Here is a 27,576-nt window from a genome sequence, read left to right as displayed (position 1 = left end):
CAATGGCTCTTTCACCTGTCCATTTTGACCATCTGTGATCAGGGTGCGAGAGATCACCTCTGTCTCCTCATTCTTCTTGACCTCTCTGCTGTCTTTCCCTCATTCATGCATTAATCACATCTAGGCTTGACTACGCCAACTCCCTGCTTGGCAGTCTTCCCAACTCTTCCCTCCATGAGCTGCAGATCATCCAGAATTCTGCAGATCATCCAGAACTCTGCAGCTAGTGTCCTGTCCCCATCCACCGGAGGATAGAGTTAAAAATCCTCAGCCTCACCATCAAGGCCCTCCATAGCCTTGCCCCGCCCTACCTCTGTGACCTGCTAACCCCATGGCTCTGTCCTTGGTCCTCTCCTCTCCCAATATCTACATGCTCCTTCTTGGGAGGAGGATGGCATGAAGGCCATCATCCGCAGATATGGGGTCAACTTCCACATGTATGCAGATGACACCCAGCTCTACATCTCTGCCTCCACCCTTAACTCCAGGAACACATCACTGCCTCTCTCCTCAGGCCACCAAAACCCTCATCCATGCAGTTATTCCATACTCTGCCAATTCCCTGTTTGATGGCCTTCCCAACTCCTCCCTCCACAAGCTGCAGATCATCCAGAACTCTCCAGCTCATGTCCTCTCCCGCGCCAGGCTCCAAAACCCTTTCACCCCCACTCTCGCCCAGCTCCACTGGGTCCATCTCCCTTAGAGGATAGAGTTGTTGTTGTGCACTATTGTCAGTATCTGACTATTTTATGACAGTTGTCCTAAAGGCATGGTGGAAACAAATATCTGCTGTTTCCTGTTCACCTTTAAGTATGGCACATGACTCCATTTAACAGTTGCATATATAGAACCTCTTGCAGTTGCCTGGAATTCTGGCCCTTGCTTACATGACGCCAAATGCAGAATTAATCATCATCTGTTGAAACAGATTTGTGGGAACATCCATTAGGTCACAGTTAGGCTCGAGACATATCCTTTGGCGCCCCAGCACAAATACTTCAAGCCTTGTGTGCTGTCAGCAACCATAAGTGAGGTCAATTTTATAGACAAGCTACATTGCAATCAGCTGGTACGGGGTCAGAGGATGACTGGCTGCTTGAAATCAGCATTCAGGAATTAGAGAGATGTTGATCTCTGTTTGCGAGCTCAAATGGGTAAGCCAAATCCTGACATCATCTAAATCTGAATCAGAGCCTCTGACTAAGAAGTCAGATCTCCCCAGGACAGACGGGAAGGGGTTAGCTGCAATGAGCTAAACCTAATCTCCTAACCAAATGGATTTATATCACAATCTACATGCATGAAATATAAAAGAGAGGACTACATAGAAGCATTTCAACCATTACATATCCCTCCCATGTAATGTAAAATTGTTCAAACAGAGTAACCCATAAGATAATAATAATATTATCTGGGTTAAGATCACTGTTACCCAATGCTGACTGTATCAAGCAGGTCTCTTAGGTGTGTTGGGTACGAACTCTGTAGTCTGCAAAGAGCATTTGATGAGGATAATTTCAAGGAATAAGATCCTCCACAGAACTCTTTCTCTAATTATTCCCAGCCATTATTCTATAATATTGAACCAACATTGAACCACAGGTTAACCAGATTCATTTCTACTTGGTTCAGATATTTAGTCTTCAGCTTGTTAACTTTTATTAGTTAACATTCAAATGTACAATACCCTCTGTCTTCCTTATGGTGAGGCCAGTGTAGACAGAAGCCTCATGTGGAGCATCCTTCAATATTGGCTCTTTCTTTCATTGTGGAGCAGAATTTTCCCAAGTGTTGGATTGTTCAACCATTGATAGGAATCATCAGCTGCATTGTGAGACAGCTGATTTTTACCTATTGATGGATGCAATACAATACAATATAAGTTTACATTTATATAGTGCCTTTTATGTTGGGAGGATGTCCCAAAGCTCTCAACAGACCAGTCTGAGCACCCAAGCTGGTGGTGGGAGCTGAGGGGGATGGGGAGAGGAATGATGATTGAAACCATCGTCGAACAGATAGGTCTTGAGATGGATCTTGAATGACATGAGGAAGGAAAGTGAGTCGGAAGGACTTCAGGATGGAGTTCCAGAGAGTGGCAACAGGAAGGCTGCTTCATGTCTGCCGACCTACCCACCTGCTGAAGGAAACATGAAGCAACCCTGCTGAGCATAGGGAACATCCAGGTTTCTAGGATGGGATAATATGTTGTTGCAATAATAATAATAATCCTTGCATTTGATATAGCTCTTTATCATGTCTTCGAGATGTTTCAAAGCGCTTCACAGAATGTACTGTAAAGTGAATTGACTGTATATTTTGTGGGTGAAATGTGGTAGCCAATTGCACACAGCAGTGTCCCACAAACAATCGTGCATTGAAGTGACCAATTTATTATTTTTTTTTGAAGGAATTATTACCCCCGGAAAAGCGATCTGCCAATCAACTAACAACCGGGTTCCTACTTACTGCTGGGTAAACAGAGGCATGCGGAGTAAGAAAACTTGCCCAACATTTCGCCCTGCTGGGAATCAAACATAGGTCTTTTGCCTGCTACAGGACTCCACGTGTAATAGCAGTAATCCTGCTATTACAAGTAATTTACAAGAAATTTCATTTATTTTACAGAAAGTTGGATGAAGTTCTATAATAATAATAATCCTTGCATTTGATATAGCGCTTTTCACGTCGGGAGGACGTCCCAAAGCGCTTCACAGAATATACTGTAAAGTGAATTGACTGTATATTTGTGGGCGAACGCGGCAGCCAATTGCGCACAGCAATGTCCCACAAACAGTCGTAGATTGAAAATGACCAATTTATTATTGTTTTGTTTTGGAGGGATTATTATTTGGCTCTGTGTGGAGTAAGGAAACTTGCCCAAGGTTTCGCCCACTGCCTGGAATTGAACTCAGGTCTCTCACTTGCAAAGCGAGTGCTCTAACCACTGAGCTACAGGACTCCACCTGAACAGCTGAACAGCTGCCTTCAAAGTTTTGAAAAATAGCTAGTTGCAAAAGCTTTTAAACGGTTTGTTAAGTGATTCAGATTATATAATATTACATTAATTGCAACACAAAGTAAAGGGAACATTTCCACTGTTCCCAGTTCTTCTTACTGTTTTGCAGCGACTTACTGAAAGGACATAGTGGTGCATTACTTTCCATTACTGCAGACAGTATTTACTTTTAGTTTTAATTGTGGGGCATCTGTATAAAACTGGCTGAGCTTGTAGTCTTCCTTAGTATTGTGTTACACCGTGTACACTTCATCTCAAATGAACATGTGGTTATTTATTTATCAAATTTTGTGGAAAGTGGAATTGACTCTTAAGTCCCCTTTTTTAATCTTTACATATGTAACACAGCAAAACGTCACACTCCGTAAAGTAAATCAATCAATAAGCCAAGTACTGTATTATGACTTTAGATTGTTTTCAGGTACCCAGCTTAAACTGTAACTCACGTTTTTTGGAGCCAATGATAACAGCCACCATAGCTGGGATCAGCTAATTCACCACCGATCAAGAATCAAATCTGTCTTTTTCTAGGGTGAGAGTGGTTGGTTATGTGAAAATGTTATTATACTGCCAATAATAACATTGCTCATCTCTGCTGATATAAGGGTTAAATAAACACTTAATGGAAAAACAGCAGCATAAACAGAATCTCCCACCTGTAAAAGCATAGAGTATGTCTCCTGCAGAGTACCCCATGTACGTCATGGCAAACTTAGAAATTGGCTCCGAGTAGTCTCAGGAAAGAGATGAGTTTTCGTGAGTTGGCCTAATTTACAAAGGTTTGCTGCAGGAAATGCACTTCACGTACCGCTGCTCTTTTTCCAGTTGAGATGCCATATACCCTGTGGTTTTCCAAGTGAGCACTTTTCCAAGCCTATGAAAATCTTGGAGACTATACCCTTTTAGATGTATAAGGACAAAAATAATATCGTTAAAACTTCAGCCTTTGCCCAGAATCTAAGTGTAGTTTGTATACTTTGTAACCTGAATGGCAAAGTATCTCAACTTTACGTCACTTGAGTGGAGATTTTGTAAATGAGTGTCAGCCTTGGTCGCTTTCTGAGTTAGAAGGATGTAAGTTCAAGTCCCATAATCAGCTCATATAGTCTAGGCTCATATTCCAGTGCTGAGTTGGTGCTATTCTACATTGTTGGATGAGACATTGAACAATTTTTTTCACACAAATGGTTGTGAAAATCTGAAATTCTTTCCCCCAAAAGGCTGTGTCAATTGGATACTGGGTCAATTGGAATATCCAAGTCTGACATTGATAGATATTTGTTAAGTAAGGGTATCAAGGGATATGGAGAAAAGGTGGTAAATGGAGATCAGTCATGATCTAATAAAATGGTGGAACAGTCTTGAGGGGGTAAAAACCTAATTCTAATCCTATGTTCCTATAGATATTTGTTAGATTAGGGTATTAAGGGATATGGGGCAAGGGGGCGGTAACTGGACTTGAGGTACAGATCAGCCATGATCTTATAAAATGGCGGAACGGGCTTGAGGGACTGAACAGCCTACTCTTGTTTCTGTGTTCCTATGAACAAAGGTACTGTTTTCCTGGTCAGGTGGATATTAAACATCCCATTGCACTATTCAAAAAGAGAAGGGAGATTCTCCTGTTGAGAATCTGCCCAGCAATCTGTTTTAAATTAATCCTTGCATGTTGCCAAGATGTCTCAAAGCACTTCATAGGATATACTATAAAATGACTGCGTATTTTTGTCAGTAAATGCAGCAGCCAATTTCCACTCAGCAATGTTCCACAAGCAGACATAGAGTAAGTGACTTTTTTTATTTAGAGGGATCGTTGGTCACTATACCAGGAGAAAATCCCTTCTCTTTAGTGCCATGGGATGTTTAACGGCTATCTGAACAGGCACACAGGACCTTGGTTTAATGCCTAATCTGAAGAACACCACCTCCGAAGCAGTCCCCCACAGCGCTGCCCTGGAGTGTCAGCATAGATATGTGGGTTCCAAGTCCCAACGTGACGCTTGAACCATAACCTGCTGACTCAGATGTGAAACTGAGCCATGCTAACACAAACCCTAAAATGAAATTGGTTATTTGCTTCATGGCTGTCTGTGAGACATTGCTGTGTGCAAATTGGCTTCTGCATTTGTTTACAAAATAGTTGTTCCACTTTACAGAATATCCTTTGAAACATACTCCTGATGTGAAATGTACTATATCAGATGTAAAGATTACTGGATATACAAATAAGATCCCATTGCCTTTGAACATAGATACAGTATCTATAATGTATCATATGGCCAGTGGTTATACTATTTAGCAATATTTTCAATTGTATGGATCAGTGCTTTAAACAGCAAGGTAGTCAGAATTATGATATTTTCTGACACCTCGTGGGGTGAAAAATGCCGTACTTTATAATAGTTTCAACATGATAATGAATAGCATACAGTTTGAGTTAATACTGGTGGTTGAGCAAAACTGGCTGAAGCCATTAACAGCCGACATCTTTGTTGCTAAATTGGGCATCGATTTATCTTTTATACTGTACAATTTTCCATTTCTCCATCTTAAAATAGTAAAATAGTAAGTGCTTTGAGACTATCTCCCAACATGAAAGGCGCTATATAAATGTAAACTGTATTATTTGTACTTGTGTTCGAGTGACAGGCTGACAGACTGAAGCTTTTTTGTACTTTATCTTTTATTTGTTTTTTTTTAAAAAAACACACATATTGGGGCAAAATGTGAAGTGGGAAGATACGTCACTCTCTCTACTGAACAGAACAGTCGCCGTTGATAAACTGTGTTAACATTTATTTTTGTGGCTTACATCCTTACAAGAGCAAGTGTCTATTATCGTATTATTCAAGTAAAAGTGCTAATGCAAACAACCAAAGACAAGCAAAAATGATTTAAATCAGTAATGTTTTCTCCTTGGAACAGAAAAGGTTAAGAGAAGACTTGATAGAAGTTTCCAAAATGATGAGGGGATTCAATCGGAGAAGCTATTTCCACTGGCGGATGAGTTGGTAACCCGAGGACACAGATTTAAAATCGTTGTTAAAAGAAACAGAGGGGAGGTAAGGAGAATTTTTTTCACACAGCGAGTTGTTCGGATCTGGAATGCATTGCATGAAAGGGTGGTGGAAGCCAATTCGATAACAACTTTTAAGAGAGTAGATAATTATTTGGGGAGGACAAATTTGCAGGGCTTTGGGGAGAGGGGGAATGGGATTGATTTGGATAGCTCTTTTAAAAGAGCCGGCATAGACACAATGGGCCAAATGGTCTCCTTCTGTGCTATATAATTCTGTGATTCTATATTTTAAATGAAATTGTGCACCACATTAGCTTTTCCAAGTTGTAGCACAGTAAATCTGGAGTCTCAATCTATACATTGGGCAACTTCTTCAGCTTAGCTTTCCTTGTGATATCTGATAGTCGCTCTTGGCAAGCAGCTCCAATGGCTCCTATCCAACTTGCAATTCAAGCGGCTATAACAGAAAATGATTGTCACAGGTGCAGATAAGCTGGTGCCTAGGCTGCCCACAGCCTTATACAACAACAATAAACAAATTACACTTGTGTAGTGTCCTTCACATCGGAAAGATGTCCCAGGTCGCTGGACAGTCAGGGTTTTTTTGGACCCGAGCTGGGAGTTGGGGTCAGGAGGGGTGGAGGGCGAGAGGGGTGGGGGTGGGAGAATGGCTGAAGGCATCGTCGAAGAGATAGGTCTTTAGATGGGTCTTGAAGGAGGCAAGAGAGGGGGTAAGGCAGAGGGATTGTGGGGTAGAGTTCCAGAGTGTGGGGGCAGAGCTGCTGAATGCCCAACTGCCAATGGTGGGGCGGGAGGTGCGGGGGACCTGAAGCAGGAGGGAGTGGACAAGTTAATATGGGGTTAGGAGGTCGGAGAGGTAGGGGGGAGCAAGAACGTAGAACCCAAAAAATTACAGAACAGAAGATGCCTATTTGGCTCTATCTGTGCTGGTTTTATGGAAGAGCTGTGGAAGTTCAATGGAAGAGCAATACATTCAGTCCATACAATACATTCAAAACCAAATCGGCCAATTTTTGCAGTTCCTCAGATTGACTCTTCGGGATTTGTTTCCTAAATTAAAGCAGGTTAGAATGTGAAGTTGTCACATTACATTATAAAGAAGCTACCCATTATGTGTTCATGGCATTTTTTGTATCTATGTCGTGTTTCAAAACTGCAGGTTATAAGAAGCCCTAGAAATATATTTTGTATAGAAGGGAATCTAATGGAATGGAAGGGCAGAGAAACAGGGTGTTTTAGGCAATGTTAGTTGACTCATCGACAAGTTGACAAGGTCCAACTAGTGTAAGGCAGCAATAAATAAGTCAAATTAACCTTCAGTCCAAGAAGATGACTCAGAGGGGACCTCATAGAGGTGTATAAAATTTTAAATGAGATTGAAAAAACCCAGATCAATACTTTAGGGTACAGCATGTATGTAAACGAAAGAACCTAGGTTTAGATTGTCAAGACAATTTCAGTGCAGAAACCAGGATGTTTTCTTTATGCAAAGGTTAGTTGACTGGAACAGATTGACAGGAAAGGTGGTTGAGGTCAGGCCACTGGACTCATTTAAAAATCAATTTGACGGGGTGATGAGGGATGATAGGGTGGATGTTTTGGAGGGATGAGATCAGATGGCCTTCTCCAGTCAGACCGATCTTATGATCCTGTGAATTCTTTCCTCTTAGTGAACAGGAGATTCATGATGAAGACATTACGTGGCCTTCTTTGTAACTATTTTATGATGTGTTTTGGTAGTTTACTCACTAGCAGTCAAAATTAAAGTCCGGTACAACAATGCTTTATTTGTTTTATAAAAAAGTATAATAAACATTTCAACTCCAATAATCGAGTGTCCAGAAAACCATTCAACATAAATGGCATTTGTAAACTTGCAAACATTCAAATTCAAAACACATGGAAAAATCGTTGGCAATGGAGGTTAAACCCTTTGTATTAATCTATAAGTATTATTATTACGATTAAGTACTGATAAATGAAGAGAAACACTCAACTGTGTCTTTGGATTATGATCACAAAACTGAACTTTGAATTGTTTTATTCCTCTCCATGAATCTCCAACTAACCGAATGAGGTAATACTCATGGTAAGAATAACAATTTACTTGATATAATGCCTTATTCATATCGTCAAAATGTTTCAAGGCGCTTCACAAGAATTTATCAATGTGTATTGACTACATCTGAAGGTCCAACATGGCAGCCAATTTGCGCACAACATTATAATAATAATCCTTGCATTTGATATAGCGCTTTTCATATCTTCTAGACGTCCCAAAGCGCTTCACAGTATATACTGTAAAGTGAATTGACTGTATATTTGTGGGCGAACGCGGCAGCCAATTGCGCACAGCAATGTCCCACAAACAGTCATGGATTGAAAATGACCAATTTATTATTGTTTTGTTTTGGAGGGATAATTATTAGGCGTGTGGAGTAAGGAAACTTGCCCAAGGTTTCGCCCTGCCTGGAATTGAACTCAGGTCTCTCACTTGCAAAGCGAGTGCTCTAACCACTGAGCTACAGGACTCCTGACATTGTCTTTCAAATAGTTGAAGAGTGAATGGCCAAAAGGTAACAGGACCTAAACAAACTGGAGCTTATGAGTGGTGAGTGGGGGATGGATTTCTGCATCTATCAAGGTGAAAGGCATTAATTTTATTGAAAGGAATTTTTCCCCCACTTTGGGAAATATCAGCATACAATTCCCAGATGCAGTATGGACACAGAGTATTAACATTATTATATCCAAGCAGCAATTTCATGCTATTATTTACTTAGTTACGTGATACAGATTTGAAATTGCAATATAAATTCATCCAGTCAGTCTGAGATGGATTCAAACCAAAGACTCAAGCGATGAAAGGACAGCATGTCCTAACCACATCAAAACAGAAATTTAACCTGGGTGTGAACTTACTGACTAATGAGTTATAATTTTAAATCAGTCACTGAACCACATAGTCTTTGTTTTTTCCTCTCAAGTCTCCTTATCTGTCTTCATTCGCATCTATCCTGTTAGGCTGAAAATTTGTCCCACAGTACATCAAACTGAACTCAGAAGTAAACCTGAGACTTAATACAGATACCTATAAATAATACTGCATTATAGCAACTCAAGTCTAAAAGCCTCAAAGCCCTTTATAAGAAATTACTGTGAAGTATAGTGACTATTATTTTGTAAATGCAGCAGCAATTTATGCACAACAAGGTCCTACAAACAGCCAAGAGGTGAATGACCAATTTATCTGGAGGATTGTTGGCCAGGACACCATTTTCCAAATAGTGCAATTGGGATCTTCAACATTCACTTTGACAGGCAGACACAACCTTGGTTTATTGTCTCATTTGAAAGGTGGCAGCTGTGACAATGTAATGCTCCCCCAGCACTACACTGCACATTGGTCTGGACCACAAGCTGCCATCTGAGGTGGGACTTGAACCTGGAAAGGTCTATTGAAGAGACTGAGAGGTTATCAACTGCATTAAACAGCACCAATCCGGCTGTGGTGTATGATGATTGGTCTAATTTCGAGAAGACTATTAATCTCTTTTGAGTGGTTTGTGAGTGGTCCAAAAAACATGATGGTGTTTAAATGCTGGAGATTTAATACAATCCACTAGAATCACTCAGTTACCAACATAAATCCAGTCAAATATTTTAGTTTACACACTTTCACTCACTCTTATTAATCACATTCTGTGTTTATCTTCTTTCACCAACCTGCTCAAGTTGGTACAGATGGTACTGCCAGAAAATACTGAGAATTAAATTAAGATATGAATATCAGGTGGGGAATCATCAGCGGTTCCATCTTTGTCCCCCCACTTCTGAATCTTGTTTTATTTTTGACAGAATTAAGAATTGGGAGAAGTATTGCTTGAATTGGACTGCATGATACATACAGCCTATTGTTTAGTTTAACCATGTTCCTCCTCTTGTTTACTGAAACCAGGATGTATATAACCTTTCCCATAGCCAAGATCCTTCATAAGTTTGGTCGGAGCATTTCTTAGGTGCAGGGGGACACAAGGCAGTGGACCCTTGTGATTCCTCACCGAGTCTTTAACAGCTCCATAAGCCACGCATACCTCCACAGACTTCGGAGCTCTGGCGAGGTACATTACACACTGTGCTAAAATAACCTGTGGGAATAGAAAGGAGTCAGTTACTTTTAAGCAAGAGGTACTTCACATACCATTAGTAAAATAGACAGAGTGCTTGGTCACTTCAGAGACTTGTAACCTTCCTTTTTATCCCGCAGGTATTCTCATCAGCAAGCTGTCTTTCAGGCTATCTGCCCCTACTCCTTGTAACTCCATCTCAGATTCCCTCCAACTCGCTCCCTCCTTCATCTCATTTAAACTCTGTGCTTCCAGTAATCTTTTCTCTCCCACCCCCTTGATTCACACCCCAGGCTCTGATGCCCAGACTGTACCTTTAAGTGAAGGCGCTAAATGAATGTGAATTTCTTTTATTGTGTCCTGGATGTTCATTTTCTGTTCTTTAAAGACAGATAATAGTCCAACTCAATGATAGCTGAATTAACCATTTTGCTTTTGTTTGCAATACGTTGCAAATACGTTTGTTTCCTTGCTGTGTTTTCAACTCCCAAGATAGACGATTGCAGGAATGTTGACTGTAAGAACTGTATTTTTCCAATGACTTCCTTGCCGGTCTCCCCAGCTCCACAGTTACAATGTCCAATTAATTTTAAATTCCACTGTCTATATCCTCACCTGCACAAAACTCCGTACCCCATCAACTCAGTCCTTGCTGGGCTCCACTGACTCTTTATCACAGAACGGATTGATTTCAAGATCTTCTCACTCGTGTACAAATCACTTTACGTCCTGGCACCTCCCTACCTCTCACACCTGCTTGCTCCGCACTCCACTATCCCCTTGCCTTCACTCAACTGGCATGTCCCTTGTTCCCTCCATTCCACAATTGGCAGCCGTGCTTTCAAACACTATGCCCAGAAACTTTAGAACTATACCTCAATCACTTTTCTTTCCCCCCTCAACTATCTTTAGATCACGCCTGAAGACCTTCCTCTTCGTCTGTGTCTACGGGTCAAGCTCCACCACGCTTATGATGCTTCAAGCTGTGGCTGAAAGTAATGCATTGCTGTAAACAACCCTGTGCAGAGTGAGAGGAAAACCTAGCTCAAGGCTTAATTTTTTTTCTTTAAAAATGGGATCATTTCAAAAAAGAATAATGATTGTGAGACAGGTATGACAATGCAAACAGGATTTAAAGATCACAGTACCTCGCATTCAGGCATCCCAATTAAATGGCAGCCTTGGAAAGCAGAAACCGCCTGAGTCAAGGCCAAAGGGTCTGCCAGTCCTACAGGGATTCAATGCAAAGCAATAGTTTGTCATTCATCTGAAATTCAACGAATAACCACTATAGCTTAATTCATAAAAAACACAAGTTTTTTTTTGGTCAGTCGAGTGTCTGACACATGTGGAAACCTATCACCATGCTTAAGCATATCCAAACCAAGCTGAGAATTCAATGAATCCCACCTACACATGGAAATCCCAGAGAAAGACTGTTGGACTGGAATGCACAATCCCTCCTTGGAGGGAAGCATCCTGCTTACCTAATTCTGGAAAATATTTGACGCAGGTTGGCAAGAGCCAAGGCTTGGGGACTCCAGAGGGTCCGTTTGGGCACTGCTGGAGGCTAACCAGCTAAAACCGCATAGCTTGTCATTGATATTGCTGCTCTCCCGCTGCTTGTCCAGCTAGGATTTCCCTACCCAGTAAGGGTTTGGTTTGCAGGGTTAACAGGAGCTAAGTGGGTTGACTCAGTGACTGCCCTCAGTGACTGTTTTGTTTTTTCACGTCCTGCCGATGAGCCAGGTTGGCTGTGCTGTCATCAGCAATGCCCTGAAATACTGCGGACACGCCTGGCTTAGGAACTGGACTACCGAGACTGCCACAGAGGGCTGGCTCGATTCTGACATCCCATTGCCAGACACATCATCTTGGAGCCAGTTCAGCCATCCATTCCCCCACTCCACCCCACCCCACCCAGGAGGATAGGGGGACCCCATTTACCTGACTAACAAAATAATTAAACACATTTTCTCCTCTGTGAAGAGAGCATTTGGGAGAGATACTTTTACACAAGAAGTTAGAACTGAAGGCTTGAAATTATACTTTGTCTTAACATTTCGTTTAACAATTTTAGAATGCCTCACCTACATCTTCACTGGCAAACCTCACCAGTCTCCGTGCCACATAGAGCGGGTCCTCACCACCTTCTAACATTCTCGCTAACCAATAAAGGGCAGTCGACTCGTCTGAGGCTCGCATGGTCTTGTGAAGGGCCGAGATACAATTATAGTGTTCTTCACCTTAGAATCAAACACACAGGACATGATGTCTGATCGGCAGAAATGTTTATTTGTGACAAAATCATTAACAACAAATTAGACTTGTATAACGCCCTTCACGTCGGAAAGACATCCCAGGGCGCTGGACAATCAGGGGTTTTGGACCTGAGCTGGGAGTTGGGGTCAGAAGGGGAGTAAGGCAGGGGTGAGGGGGTGGGACGGTGCCCGAAGGCACGACTGAAGAAGAAGGTCTTCAGATGGGACTTGAAGGAGGCAAGAGAGGAGCTGATTGCGGAATAGAGTTCCAGAGTGTAGGGGCAGAGATGCTGAATGCCTGACCGCTAATGGTGGGGCGCGAAGTGCGGGGGCCTGAATCAGGCTGGTGTCCCCCGAGTGGAGGGAGCGGATAGGCTGATATGGGGTTATGAGAGGTAGGGGGAGCAATACCGTGGAGGGCCTTGAAGATAAGAACAAGGGTTTTGTACTCGATTCTTTTAGGAATGGGCAACCAGTGAAGTCAGGCAAGAATGGGGGTGATAGGTTCCCTGACCTATAGGTCTTCTCTTTGACCGTGCCTTCAGCTCCCCTCTCGACTCTCTTCCCCCTCCTCGCTCCCTCCCTTCCCTCCCCTCACCCTGACCATTTCCCCCCTGCTCGGGTCATGACCCAACTGTGCAGCGCCTTGGGACGTCCTCCTGACGTGAAAGGCGCTTTATAAATGGAATCTTGTTGTCTTGTTGTTGTTGAGCCTGGTGTGGGAAAGGACACAAGCTCCGGAGTTCTGAATAATATGCAGTTTGTGGAGGGAAGAGTTGGGAAGTCCAGTGAGCAGGCAGTTGGCTTAGTCAAGCTGGAACGTAATGAAAGCATGGATCAGGGTCTTGGCGGCTCGCGGTGAGAGGCAGTGGCGGATATGGGCAATTAATAATTAAATAAAAGGCTTTGATTGCTGAAGTTTGCAGAAGAGGGAAATTACGGTGACTCTAACACTGCTGGTTGTGACTCTTTCCAGACAGAACAGTGGTTAAGTCACACAACACAGGTGAGGTGAAGGAATGCAAAACTTTCCCCTCTCTGTATAATTTAAGGTTATTTATTTCTATGGATACATTTTTTAAAAAAAATTAATCTCTCAGGATCCTTGGTGACCTATCCAACAATATGCAAAAAAAACGTGATGTGAAACACTGAAAACCACTTTATTCAGAACAAATACCAGATACACCAACTGATCTGTCACAATCCTCCAAATAGCCTAAGGAAAATTCAAACTGCCTGCAAGTGTTTAAACTATATTGCCAAAATTGGCTAGGGATGAGTACCCACGGAAAAACGATCTGCTAATCGACACTAACTGGGCTCCTAATAACTTTTATACTGGGTTCCACAACAATTTCAGTTTGCTCCAAAGAAAGTGGCACCTTTAGTGCCTTACCTGCTCGATCATATAATATATGTGACCGCTGCAGTCCTTCCTTTATGTCCACTTCCTGAATCACTATCCTTTTTGATAAGGTATTTTGCTGTTTGTCACACTGTGGCTTTTTTGCAACTGCGAGTTTTCCTTGAATCGCAAGATGCAGTCCATTTAATGCAGTCCTCGCGTCTCCATCGCACAGGTACGCAATGGTACGAATAGCTTCAGGTTCAATACAAATGCACGGACTGAAAGACAAGCAATAATAAAGAGCAACGCATTGTCACAATTGCTTTTGGTTAGACAAAGCAGTTAAATTAATCACCACAAAGACATATTCACTCTTGCTAGTGGGGAGTTGGGGAGGGGTCTCATAATGCTCTGCAGGATTGGTCTAGTTCAAATCTACTTACAAAAAAAAACTGCAGCCAGCAGGATTTTTTCCCTCAAAGAAATCCTTAACCCTAATGTGGGTAGGTACAGTACAGTGCATGTGCTACATTCAATGAGTTTTTCCTCGCTATGTGCCTTCACCATACAGTCTGTACCCTGAAATCTGCACTCGTGGGAACTTTCAACTTCAGTCGGGCAAAGGGAAAGAGAATGTTGGAGGGGAACTAAGACAGACCATTTTAATAGGGCTCCTTGCTGTCTTGCAATAAGAGGAAAGCTTTATCAGAGGAGTACTGAACTTACACAGGGGGAGGGGATGTCCAACTCTGTTTTCCAATTCCCAATATATTTGAATTTCCATGACAATGCAAGTTCATAAGCTTTTAAACCCACAAGCATTCCTCTGAAGCAGCTACTCAGTTTGCAAACACAATGATACAGTAGAACCACCAGCCTTTGTTGCCAGCTGTCGTTTATTAACTCTTAGAGCTCCTCTTCTATATGTTCATCCACAAAAGACTATCCCTCCACTTTATAATATACCCTGTGAAGTGCTTTGGGACATCTTCCTGCTGTGAAAGGTGCTATACCAAATGTAAGGATTATTTATTAATATTATCATACAATAGTCGGCTCAAAGAATGACTTGTTCACATCTATGTCTTGGCACTACCTATCCTTTGTTGGAGCTTTTAGTTGACTCCAAAATCAGATTGTTAAAGTAGTTTACAACCAATTTTTAGAAAAAGACACATTGCTTCCTACTTTTGAAAACGGACAGTAGGAGCTGAAAGGTGAAGAAACAGATTAAAAAAACAAATGAATGGGTAAAAAAGTTTAAAAAATAGAAAGATTGAGAAAAGAGAAGGAAAAAAGGGGCCGACGGGACAAGCACAGGATAAATAATCCAAATCATATTTCTTTGTATTTATTCTAGTTCATTAGGGTTAATATTACAATAATAGGCATCCTTTCGTGTGAGACCTTTATTACTGTAGAAAACCTGACCAGCTTTTCTTTAATAAAAACAATAATGCTAAATGTTTAGCGAAATTTAATTTGTCCCCTCAAATTTGAACATTTTTTGGCAGCTGTAAATGCCTCCTGATTATTATGAAAAATCCCCAGATTAAAACACTTGGACATTAGCTTCTAAAACGGGAACAAACTGCTTCAGTGTCTTTTTTCTGTTGGTGAAATATTGTACATTGTTTTTATGGTGCAGTCGATTAGGGTATAATCTCACTTTGGGGTTGGCTAACCTGTTTATGGCTCACACTTTCTGGTTTAACAATGATTTGCATACAAGAGATTTTAACATGGCTTTAGCTGGTTAAACTCCAGCAGTACCCCAACCAAGCCCTAGGGACCCCAGGTCTTGGCTCTTTCCAACTTGTGCCTGTGTCTCAGCCTGGTTCACTCTTGTCTCGGACTCAAAAGATTCCGAATCCAGCCTCTCTTAAGTCTTAAGATGACACTCCATCCAGAGTTGGGATGTTCTGCATTTTTGGAGGTGCTGTCCTTCAAATTACACATTAAACCAAGGCCCCACCTGCCTGTTCAGATGGATGTTAAATTCCTCAGCTCCCATCAATGTCTTCTCATCTGCGGTTTCAAACTCCTTAATCTTCCCGGCCTATCCCTCAGACATACTGAACCTGTATGGACCCCAGGAGTCAGGTTCGATCCCAGCTGCCATTCCTACCTCACATCCAATCCCTGACCAGGACCACTTTGCTCCACCTCTGTCACATTGCTCGACTCCGACTGTACCTCACACCCAACACAGCCGAAGACCTTACCAATGCTTTCGCCACCTTCTGCTTTGATTATTCCAATGCCCTCCTCACCAGACACAGCAGGTCAACCATCCATAAAATCCATTCATTCAAAACTCTGCCACCCATATCCAAATGCCATACCCCCAGTCCTTGTCAGGCTCCACTGGTTCTCTTGAAAAACAGATAACTTTAAATTCCTCACACTTGTGTATTTCACGCCCTGGCGCCTCCCTACTTCTCGGACTTGCTTATACCCCATGCCACTACCCGCTGCCTGCGCTCAGCTGGTTCCAGCATCCTGCAGGTCCCTTGTCCCCTCTGCTCCACCATTGGCAGCCACTCTTTCAGCCACTAAGTCCCAAAGCAATAGAATCACTTCACCTTTCCCACCTGAAGTCCTTCTTCTTGAACTGTGCCTATCGTCACCTCCCACCTCTCCCTAGCTTGGGGTCAAGCTCGGACATTGTTAAGAGCTCCAAGACATTATCCTGCATGAAGGGCGCTATATAAATGCAATTTGTTATTGTTGGCAGTATTACACATAAAAAGCTGTTCTCATTCGGCTCAGATACTTTCAGTCTGTAAGAGTTCCAAGTGCTCATCATTAGTCTCATTAGAACAGTGCACTTTATTTCTTTAGAAATGTCAGGCTTGCAGCATATTACTATTATTATTACTATTATTATCGCGTCCTGGCATCCCACCACCAGATTCCAGGCATTCTGTTTTTACAAGCTACATTCTGCAGGGACTTACTCAGACTCTTTGCTGCCCCCCACTGAGCCAGCTTCTTTATCCTGGGCTAAAACACTGATCCCAAGGGAGCTTGCAGCACGAAGCAGAATACTTTCCATTGCTTCCACTGACAGCTTCTCAAGAACGATGACACGGCAACGACTCAACAGTGCCGCATTGATCTGAAAGGAAGGGTTCTCTGTGGTGGCACCAATCAGTGTGAGTGTGCCGCACTCGACGTGAGGCAGAAAAGTGTCCTGCAGAAAAGCGGTGGGAGTTAGAGAGGACGAAAGTGGTCACTCTGCAAAAGGACAAGATATCAAGAGGCAGCAAACGTAAGTTTTGCTTTTCAAAATGTATCACAACACGTCGACAGTTTAAAGGATCTCTGAACTCCAATATGTCCTTCTCTCGTGAGCATTTAGTAAAGCTCTTAAGTGAAAGACATATTTGGAGAAGTCAGCTTCTGACACTAGCTTCTGAACATAGTATTTGGGCAGTATTATATACAGCTCTGTCATCTTAAGCTTTCTTAAACTTTATTCAATGAATTCTGCAAGATTAAAGTGAAACTTGAAACATTTAAATCATGATGCAGTAAGTTTTCAGCTGAAATATTTCGATTCCCAAGGTTGCAATACTGAAAACTGTTGAGATCCTGAACATCTAAGTCTGGTCCTGAGAAAAATCAATTCTTGTAAACTAGTGTCTGCAGTGAAGAGTTGCAGGCACTGTTTTGCAGAAGAAACAAGCTTTACCTTTACCTGTTGTAACTTATTAAAGCGGTGAATCTCGTCAAAAAACACAATGGTTTTCCTCTTGAAATGCCGGCGCTCATTTTGAGCTTGCTTTATCATCTCTCGAATGTTGTTAGTGTTTGCATTAATCGCTGAAAGACTGACAAATCGTGTGCTGTTGTGCTTTTTGCTGTTTTGGGCAAGAATATGGGCAAGTGAAGTCTGAAAAAAATCCAAAGAAAGAACAATCGGTGAATGTTTGTAAGGTGCACTGTACATGTATCTTTAAAGCATTTAGGATAATTAAAATTAACCTCCATTTGATCTTGCATTGTGGATTTCTCCCTGAAGTGGTTATATTTGAATAAAAACACCTCACAGAGCTAGCTCCCCTAATAGTCTAGACTCTGGGGTATGAATGTCACAGGTTAAATCCTAGGCTGTGCTGAACGAGCCAATCTTGGTTCAGACAGTAAGTGGGTGCTGCAATTCACCTCAGTGCCCTTGGGCTAGAGGGAGGAAAATCAACCAGGGATCCTTTTCCTGATCTCTATGAGGAGAACCCCGCTAGAAACTGTCCATACGAAACAGAACAGGTTTGGACAATTGTGACAATTTCTACCATCCCCTGGTTGTTACATACAAGGTCAAATATTAACTTCTCCTTTTGCAGGTTACTTGACCATTTATAGTAATCCTTGCATTTTAGAATGGTGCCTTATCACGTTGGTGAGATGTCTCAAAGCGCTTCACAGGATAGACACACTGCAAAATGGATTGACTGTGTATATCGTGGACGAACGTGGCAGTCAGTTTGCGCTCAGCAATTTCCCATATACAGCTGTGGAGTGAGTGACTAATTTTATTTGGGGGATTGTTGGCCAGGACACTGGAAGATACTCGCTTCCCTTTTCAAATATTTTCGAATTGTGCTGCTATATGCCCACCCAAAAACATATTTTCACTACTTTTACTCCCATTATAATTCTCAAACTTTTGGTAAATTGAAGTCACTCATACATTGTGCTTCTTCTGTCATATGCTTCCCTTATCCGAAAATAATGCATTAGGGTCTAATGTATGTTTTCACTGGACCAGGTAGCCTATTCCACACCCAACAGCTGGTTTCTCCCCTTAATACATCATTGCTCAGCGACAACTACGTTTCCACATTTTCTGCACCCAATCCAAATCATCTACCTCTTTTAATATCATAACTTTTACATAAATAACTCAATTTCCTCCCTGTTCATCCTTTCTATCTCTGTAAAACAATATACATGTATATATGTTGCAGTACAGTTGTGAAACCTTTTTAGTAAAATTGTGAAATCATGAAATCACTGAAATTAAGAGTCAGGAATTTTGTGAAAAAGTGATCATTTAACTTAACACTTGTTAGCATCATCAACAACAATAAAATTACATTTGTATAGTGCCTTTCACGTCGGGAGGATGGGCGGGGGCAAAGCGGGGTAGTCAAAAGCACGGTCGAAATAAATAAATAACACATTATGAACATTTATAATTTATTCATCATAAACTTCATGTGACATTTAATTCACTGATGAGTCAAATGTTCATTTGTTAACACAAGTGAGGCTTCAATGACACCAGGAGTTACATTTTACCTTTGCTTTGAAGCATTTACAATGATTGGTCTGAAATGTCTTCCGACTACAGTTACTCCTCGTAAAGACTTGTCCACCACAGACTGTGCAATGACAGCTTCACGGAGCGACCCTGACTTGTCCTGGTTGACATAGGACTCTGTTAACAATCTTTGTGAGCATAACTCAAATTGGTCCCTGGAATAGTGACAGACCAGGATGCTGGGCTTCGCTGCTATCTTGTACTGGTCAGTGTCTGAATCTCTATTAATGATAACATTCCTGGGATTCCCTCTACCCCTGCCCAATACTAGGATGGGGATAGCCACATTGTTTTCAGATGTAGCAGCTTGGAGATCAGCCAACTCAACCTTACCATCCTCTCTGCCTGAGATACTTTTGCCAATTGTGCAGCAGCTCTTTGCTTTCTGATCTGGATCATGCGATCTTCCAGGGCCTGTGAAACAGGAGTTTGTACAGGAGGATCACTGGACATCTCTATTGTCGAGGACGTGGAGACTAGTGTCAATCTGTGAAGCTGTCATTGCACAGTCTGTTTGCAGTGGATAAAGCTTTACGTTGTTATGTATTTGTTGATAATGCTAACATGTCAAGGCAAGGTTATCAATATGATAAAATTATTGCTTTTTCACAAAACCCCTGACTCCTAATTTCAGTAATTTCATGATTTCCCAATTTTACTGAAAGTTTCCTGGTTTTCCAATTTAACTGGAAATTTCAGGGATTATAATATATATCTGAAGACGCTTCGTATTTTCGTGTAGAAATTTTAAGGCAACTTTTATTTTAAAAGCACAAATCACTCTTTATATAGGTGTCTCCACTGTGCATCCCTCACCCCACCCCCTTTGGTCCTTTTGGGCCAAATAACAGTTAAGGCAGGAGTGGATCCAAGGCTTCGGAATCTTCCCCGTGAGGGGTGCAAGCAACACATTAATTACTCTTCCTTAGATTTTTCTTCCTGGTGGTAACGTGACTACGGTTGGGAATTTAGTGGTGTGACGATTTAAAGTTTGAACTCCATCACTCTGGCACTCCGCTGCACCAATTTTTAATTGAACTAACAGGCCAGCAAATTTGGGCAGCTCAGATGCCTTACCACTACGTCTAATCAGAATTTCAAGCATTCGTTGAATGCTACTCTACAGAGTCATTGAATATACTTCGTAAAATTCACGGCCTCTTTCCAAAGGTAATTTTGTTGCAGATGAAACTAGGCTGCAAACAGATAGACACCATGACCAATGGTGAGATGTCCAGGCTGATACCTACTCAGTTCTATGAAGTGCTTAATTATTATAATAAATAATAATAATCCTTACATGTGATATTTCACATCAAGGGGGACTTATCACTGCATATGGTATAGGCAAACGGGGCATCCAAAGGGCATGCAGCAATGTTCCACAAATAGCCATAAGTGAAGAAACAATTTTATCTCGGCGATTGTTGGCCAGGACACCAGGAGAACCTCCCTTCTATTTTTGAATAGTACCATTGGATCTTTAACGTCCACCTGACGTGACCTCAGTTTTAAAGTCTTATCCAAAGGATGACATCCCCAATAATACAGGACTACATTGGAGTGTCAACGAGACCACATGTGGTCCAAGTCCTGACGTGGGACTTGAACTCTCTACATCTGACTCAGAGGTGAGAATGCTACTAACTGAGCTGTCACACTTGTCATGCTGAGCTGTCATGTTGTGAGGCTGAGAGGGCCTCCCAACATGACAAAGATTAATGTAAATTATTGTTGTTTTTAATACCATCACTATTTCTGATCTTCCCAAACCAGAAAACTCTACACTACAACATTCTAAGAAGTTTTTTCCCCCCCAATAACAAGCTAAATATTGCCCTTGATCTCCTAATATCAAATTATTTATGGAATGCATCTAGCGTAAGACCTTAGCATCTCTAAAAATACCACAATATAAATTGGAAGAGAAGCAATTAAGAATAAATCATTTCAGCAATGCAGAGCAAGGAAGCAAAGTTAAGGACATAGACAATTTTACACATAACATGAATCTCAGCACAGCTTTACGATCACTGCTTTGGGAGTTTATTTCTAGCACTTCCAGGCACAATAGCCAATATAATAATTCTTGCAATAAATTTCATTTAAAAGGCAAGTATATCAGCCCATTTCCCACATGAATAAGGCGTACCACTGTCATTTTTCTACTGCAGCTGCCACTCATCATTCGACTTACAAGCCTTTCTCTGGCTTGCATGCACTTTTAAAAAAACAAATGTGCTATACATATCATTTTCTTATTGGCAATTTTAAAATGTTAGCAAAACAAGTGAAGAAATTCTGCCGCTCTGCTGATCCCTTTAACTACTTGAAAATGGATTAAGCATATGAAATATATCAGTGAGCAACTCAATAAAACTATATATATAAAGCTTGTGAAACATAATACTACTGCAAAGCCAGGCTGTCATGTTTTAAGTATAATATAATGACTATAATATTTCAGTCAACACTGACCCTGCAAAATCAGACCTGTACCCGGCCAAAATTAAATTTAAAACAAAACTATAAATAACGTTTAAAGATTTTTAAATCTCTCAGTTGTTTAGCAGATACAAACTCTCTTTACATTAAATCAGCAATAATAGATAACTGGCGAAATTACTAGTAAAAGTTGCATGTACAAAAGTCATTTACATCCACCATGGAAACCATACAAGTAACTTGCCACATCATAACCACTCTAGAATTTTTTAAATAAGTGCTGTGAATTTACAAGGAAGCTTTATTGACATAGTTCCGTTTTTGTGCTAACAATTTGGTCAGTGACTACCAGCCCACCTGGCTTCGCTGATACACAATTAACAACAACAATTTACATTTATACAGCGCATTTTACAAGGGGTAACATCTTGGGAGTGCTCAACAATAGCAGACTTTGATGCCGAGCCGGGGAGGGCGGCTGGCTGGCAAAAGTAGCTTACAGATTCAGGACATATAGTAAACAATCTCCAATCGGACAACTTTTACTGACCCAGATCAAGATCAATATTAACTTGGATTCATATAGACCTAGTTCACCTATTCACCTAGTACTAACGGGGCCAGACACGAGCAGGGAACACCACCTTACATTTATACAGCAAACTTCATGGGGCAACGTCACAGAGCTCTTAACAGTGTCCTGGCTTGATGTCGAGCCGGAAGGGGGCAGGGAGGTAACGAAAAGCACTGTCAAAGAGGAATGTTTTCAGGTGCGATTTGAAGACGAGCAAAGGAACCAGACTGAGGGATTAAGACAAGGAGCTCCAGAGATTTGGATCCTTAGTGGCTGAAAGCACGGCTGTTAATTGTGGAGCGGAAGGGAAGAGGGTCGTGCAGCAGACCTGTATCCGCTAAGCGAAGGTGGCAGATAGAAGAGTGGGATGTGAGCACGTTGGCGTTCACCTACAAAATACACAGTCACTACACTTTACAGCAAATCCTGTGAAGAGCTTCGCTCCCAAAATGAGAGATTCTATACCAAATGGAAAGATTATTATTAAATATTATGAAGGCCGTTCACGTGCACTTGTGCAAAACTTTCAATTTACGTAATTGATTTACGAATCGACACAGTTGTTTAGCAGTTCCTGTAGAAGTGTCTGCACCAAAGCACACAGTGTTTAGAAATTTCATTAAAAACCAAATGAGACCATGAAATATTTTGGAAACGAAAAGCTGTCACGTCTGTGTATTGTAGTAGGCGCATGTGTGTAAAAGTGGGGGGGAGGTGGTGGTGATCAGGTCTGGGAGAATTTGGAAACCAAATGAGACCTTATATGTGCTGCATCTCAACTACGTTATGAAGTATTAATTAGAGCACATTCTGTTTGCTCATCGGTCAAAGGAGAGCCTCTAACCACACTGCATTTAAACCTATGTGACACAAGTTTCAAAGATGGAAACATCACACAAAGTGAAAATTGAGGAGGGAGAAAAGGGTACAGCTTTTTTGGAAGCATTCACAGCTTGTTTGGAAAGTATTTTTTGATCTCAAAAGGTCAAAATTGTTGAAATAAAACTGCGGAAGCTGGAAATCTGAAACTGAAAGCCTGGAAATCCACAGCAGGTCAAAAAGAATCGGAAATATACAGGATTCTATATCGTGTCATCGTCCTAAAGCGAAACCTATGTTTTCCTTTCAGATGCTGATTGACTGTCGTGGAATTTAGGCATTTTTGACTTGGATACAAAAAGCTGTTTAAATGGATAAAATAATCACTAAGAACTCTCACACTGTTAATATGCAGTATTCTGCCAATGACATCAGCTATTATCCTTAATTTCATAGTATTTTGCAGTATATGCATTCAGTCTGTAATCATCAGGTCTGTATCGTAGTAACCAGAAACCTATGTGGTACAGCCCGTGACCACACACGTTCCAATTCCAGTAAGCAGAATAGTGAGGAGCAGGCTCTTAGCAGAGGCTAGCAAACATAATTCCCCAAACTTCAGGACATACGGATTATACTTATGGGAACTTTTACTCATCTATTTTGAAAGTGGATGGCGCTTTTTAAAAAAAAAGAAAATTGGAACTGCTGAAATGCTAGTTATGCTTGTAGCTTGCATTGGTTCAATGTGGATAAAACATTGAATAGGCAAAAACTGTGTAGGATAACTAAGTGGATGAATTGTATTTCTCAATGGAAAGCTTTGTGATTATAAACTTTGGATTTTAAAAGATATTTGGACATGATATTTAGTGTTAATACTGCTTACTTGGAAATACCTTTTCTTTTAAAATAAATCTTTTATGTAGAAAAAAGAGCAAACCATCGAGGGCGCTGGCAGCATCAGCATCCACGGCTGAACACTCAAACCTCACTAAGCCAGTCAGGAATCTGGGTGTCTCGTTTGACCCTGAACTGTCCTTTCTCCCCCACATCCACGCCATGACTGGCACTGCTACCACCACCTCCGCAACATTGCCAGACTCCACCACTGCCTCACCCCTCAGGCTGCCGAAACCCTCACCCACGCATTCATCACATCAAAGCTCGATTATGGAAATTCCTTCCTCATTGGCTTTCCTAACTCTTCCCTTCACAAGCTGCAGATCATCCAAAATTGTGCAGCTCATGTACTCTCGTCCACCAGGCTCCGTGGCCTCATCACTCCCACCCTCGCCCGACTCCACTGGCTCCCCATTCCTCAAAGGATCGAATTCAAGATCCTCGTCCTCACTTTCAAGGCCATTCATGGCCTTGCTCCCTCCTAACTCTCTGACCTGCTGACTCCCTACCAACCTGCCCGCTCCCTCCGTTCATCGGGCTCCGGCCTGCTCCATGTCTCCCGCCCGACCCACCCTACCATCGGTGGCCGAGCTTTCAGCCTCTCTGCCCCCACACTCTGGAACTCCATCCCCCAGTCCCTTTGCCTCACTTCCTCCCTTGCCTCCTTCAAGGCTGATCTCAAGACCCTCCTCTTTGATCGTGCCTTCAGTCGTCCTCCCACCTCCCTACCTTCCCTCACTCCTACCCCACCCCTCCCCCCTGCTCGGGTCCTGACCCCTAACTATCCAGCGCCTTGGGACGTCCTCCCGACGTGGAAGGCGCTCTATAAATGTAATTTTGTTGTTGTTGTTGTAGGCTGAGTATTTCGGAAGAATGAGATCAGCTGGTCTAAAAGCCCTTCTTCAACCAAACTAATCTTGCAATCTTTGATCTAATGGTGACACTACACTCCTGACTCATGCCCATCAATTGGTTCGACTTCCTGGATTATTAAAACTGAATAGATGTAGGACACTAATTCCAAATTAAATAGAATGTGTTGGTCTTATCTGTTTATTGTACCAGATGAATTGGGATAACAATCCTTGCATTTGGAATAGTGCCTTTCACATTGGGAGGATATCTCAAAATGCTTCTACTGCAAAATGTAGTGACTGTGTATTTTGTAATAATAATAACAATCCTTGTATTTGGTATAGTATTTTATCACGTCAGACAAATATATCAAAATGCTTCCCAAGATTTACTGTAAAATGGACTATGTATTTAAGCGCTCCGGGGCACTACTTGGCATGAAGGGCGCTATATAAATGCAAGTTGTTGTATATGTAGAAGAACGGGTCAGCATAATTGTAGACTCACAGCAATGTCCCACAAACAGCCATAAAATGAATGACCAATTTTATTTGTGGCATTGTTGGTCAAGACACCAGGAGAAAGTCCCTTCTCTTTTCGCATAGTGCCATGTCCACCTGAATAGGCAGATGGGACTTCACTTTAACGTTTCATTCAAAGGCAATTCTAGGCAATTTTGTCACCCTGTCCCAGTGGCTATTATGACTTATCCTGAGCCCCGGAGCCATTCCTAGTATATTTTGCTGTGATTTTGCCAAACTTCTCTGCTTGGAATCTGCTTTATTGGGGGTTGGAAATGGGGTCACACAATGTCACTGGACAATCCTGATGGAAATACCTGATGGGATGTGTGGTGGCCTTACTGTGGTCAGTCAGTCCACAACAGTGCCAATTATCGTAAAGGAATTGGAGGACTTAATAGTAATAATAATCATTAAATTGTATACTGGGCCTTTCACATCAGGACGACTCAAATTGCTTCAAAGGCTTTACCGCAAAGTACAGGGATTGTGTCTTTTGTGGTGAACGCAGAAACTCCCTTCTCTTGGAATAGTGTTACGGGATCTTTGACATCCACCTGGTCAGTAGGACGGAAACTCAATGTAACGCCTCAACCTCAGGTCAGCACCCCTCGACAGTGCATTGGGGAGCGTTCAGCCTACACCATAGGGAGTTCAAAGTCCCAATGCGGAGCGCAACTTTGCGTCTCCGAGGCAAGAGCGCTCCCAGGTTGAAAAGGAAGCTCTCGAGTAGCGCTCCGAGACGCTAGCCTGGGTGGAGGGCTCTATATAAGTGAAAATTGTCGTTGTTCACAGTCGAGGCCTTGCACCCTTCACGGCCACGCACTTGTGTAGTTACTGTACTCACCTTACCACATCCCGGTGGACCCCACAAAATTAAAGATGGGATCTCATGCGATTCTAGCAGAGTCCTCAAGAGAGTGTTCTCTCCCAAGGCTTTATGTTGACCGACCAACGCTTCTAAGACACTGGGTCTCATGAGCTCCGCCAGAGGCTTGGTCTCAAGATCTCCCAGAGACAAGAGACGTTGGGTCGGGGTCTGCGTCTGGTTTGGGGCTCTGCTTGGGATCTGTGTTTGGTTTGGGATCTGTGTTTGGCTCAGGCTCTGACCCACAGTCTGTCTCTGTCCCTCTCTCTGTCCCTCTCCCTCTCTCTGTCTCTGTCCCTCTCTCTGTCCCTCTCCCTCTCTCTGTCCCTCTCCCTCTCTCTGTCCCTCTCCCTCTCTCTGTCCCTCTCCCTCTCTCTGTCCCTGTCCCTGTCTCAGGCTCTGTCCCTGTCTCAGGCTCTGTCCCTGTCTCAGGCTCTGTCCCTGTCTCAGGCTCTGTCCCTGTCTCAGGCTCTGTCCCTCTCCCTCTCCCTCTCCCTGTCTCAGGCTCTGTCCCTGTCCCAGTCCCTCTCCCTCTCCCTCTCCCTGTCCCTCTCCCTGTCCCTGTCTCGGGATGGCAGGAGGAGCCGCGGGGGAAGCCTCGGGTGTGTTGCAGCCCCGAGTGTGGGCGGGGGGTCGGCGAGAAGCCGCGAGTCCCAGAGGCGCCTTCGGGGCTTTCTGGAAAATAGCAAAGAGGGACGCGGCGGCGCTGGGGGTCCCCGGGGCCGGGCCGGGGGTCCCCGGGGCCGGGCCGGGGGTCCCCGGGGCCGGGCCGGGGGTCCCCGGGGCCGGGCCGGGGGTCCCCGGGGTCGGGTGGCTGCAGCCCGGCTCCCCCGCTGCCGGCCCCGGGGACAGGCGCCGTCTCTTGCTGGGCGTCTCCTCGCTACTGCTGCTGCTGCTGCTGTAGGCCCCGGCCCCGGGCTCGGGCTCGGGCCGCCCCAGGCAGTGGTCGAGGTGAGCATTGATCCTCAGGCTCTGCATTCCCCTCTGACACACAGGGCACTGCACCAGCACCTCCTGCCCCCCCGCCGCCATCTCTCCCCCTCCTCCCTCTCTCCCTCACACTCCCTCCTCCCTCACACTCCCTCCCTCTCTCTCCCCCCTCCCTCCCTCACACTCCCTCCCTCTCTCTCCCCCTCCTCCCTCCCTCACACTCCCTCCCTCTCTCTCCCCCTCCTCCCTCCCTCACACTCCCTCCCTCTCTCTCTCCCTCCCTCACACTCCCTCCCTCTCTCTCCCCCTCCTCCCTCACACTCCCTCCCTCCCTCCCTCTCTCTTCCCCTCCTCCCTCCCTCACACTCCCTCCTCCCTCCCCTCTCTCTCCCCTCCTCCCTCCCTCACACTCCCACCTCCCTCTCTCTCCCCTCCTCCCTCCCTCCCTCACACTCCCTCCCTCCCTCTCTCACACTCCCTCCCTCCCTCCCTCACACTCCCTCCCTCCCTCTCTCTCCCCCTCCTCCCTCCCTC

The 27,576-nt window shown here is 43.2% G+C and overlaps 1 protein-coding gene across 1 annotated transcript; it reads right to left on the bottom strand.

Moving 5' to 3' along the window:
- Positions 1–8,556: 8,556 nt before the first annotated feature.
- On the bottom strand, positions 8,557–27,164 carry wrnip1 (WRN helicase interacting protein 1). Its single transcript, XM_042346319.1, has 8 exons — positions 26,950–27,164; positions 26,092–26,406; positions 17,496–17,696; positions 16,759–16,994; positions 13,847–14,076; positions 12,277–12,432; positions 11,335–11,414; positions 8,557–10,207 (listed from the first exon to the last, which is right to left on the bottom strand). The coding sequence occupies exons 1-8, from the start codon at positions 27,142–27,144 to the stop codon at positions 9,983–9,985; spliced, it is 1,638 nt and encodes a 545-aa protein (XP_042202253.1). The 5' UTR covers positions 27,145–27,164; the 3' UTR covers positions 8,557–9,982.
- Between the last annotated feature and the right edge of the window lie 412 nt (positions 27,165–27,576).

This window comes from Callorhinchus milii, unplaced genomic scaffold (assembly GCF_018977255.1).
Source record: "Callorhinchus milii isolate IMCB2004 unplaced genomic scaffold, IMCB_Cmil_1.0 Scaffold2, whole genome shotgun sequence".
In the NCBI taxonomy this organism is placed as follows: Eukaryota; Metazoa; Chordata; class Chondrichthyes; order Chimaeriformes; family Callorhinchidae; genus Callorhinchus; species Callorhinchus milii.
Note: the sequence above shows the minus strand (reverse complement) of the source record. Positions and strands in the feature narration are given on the sequence as shown.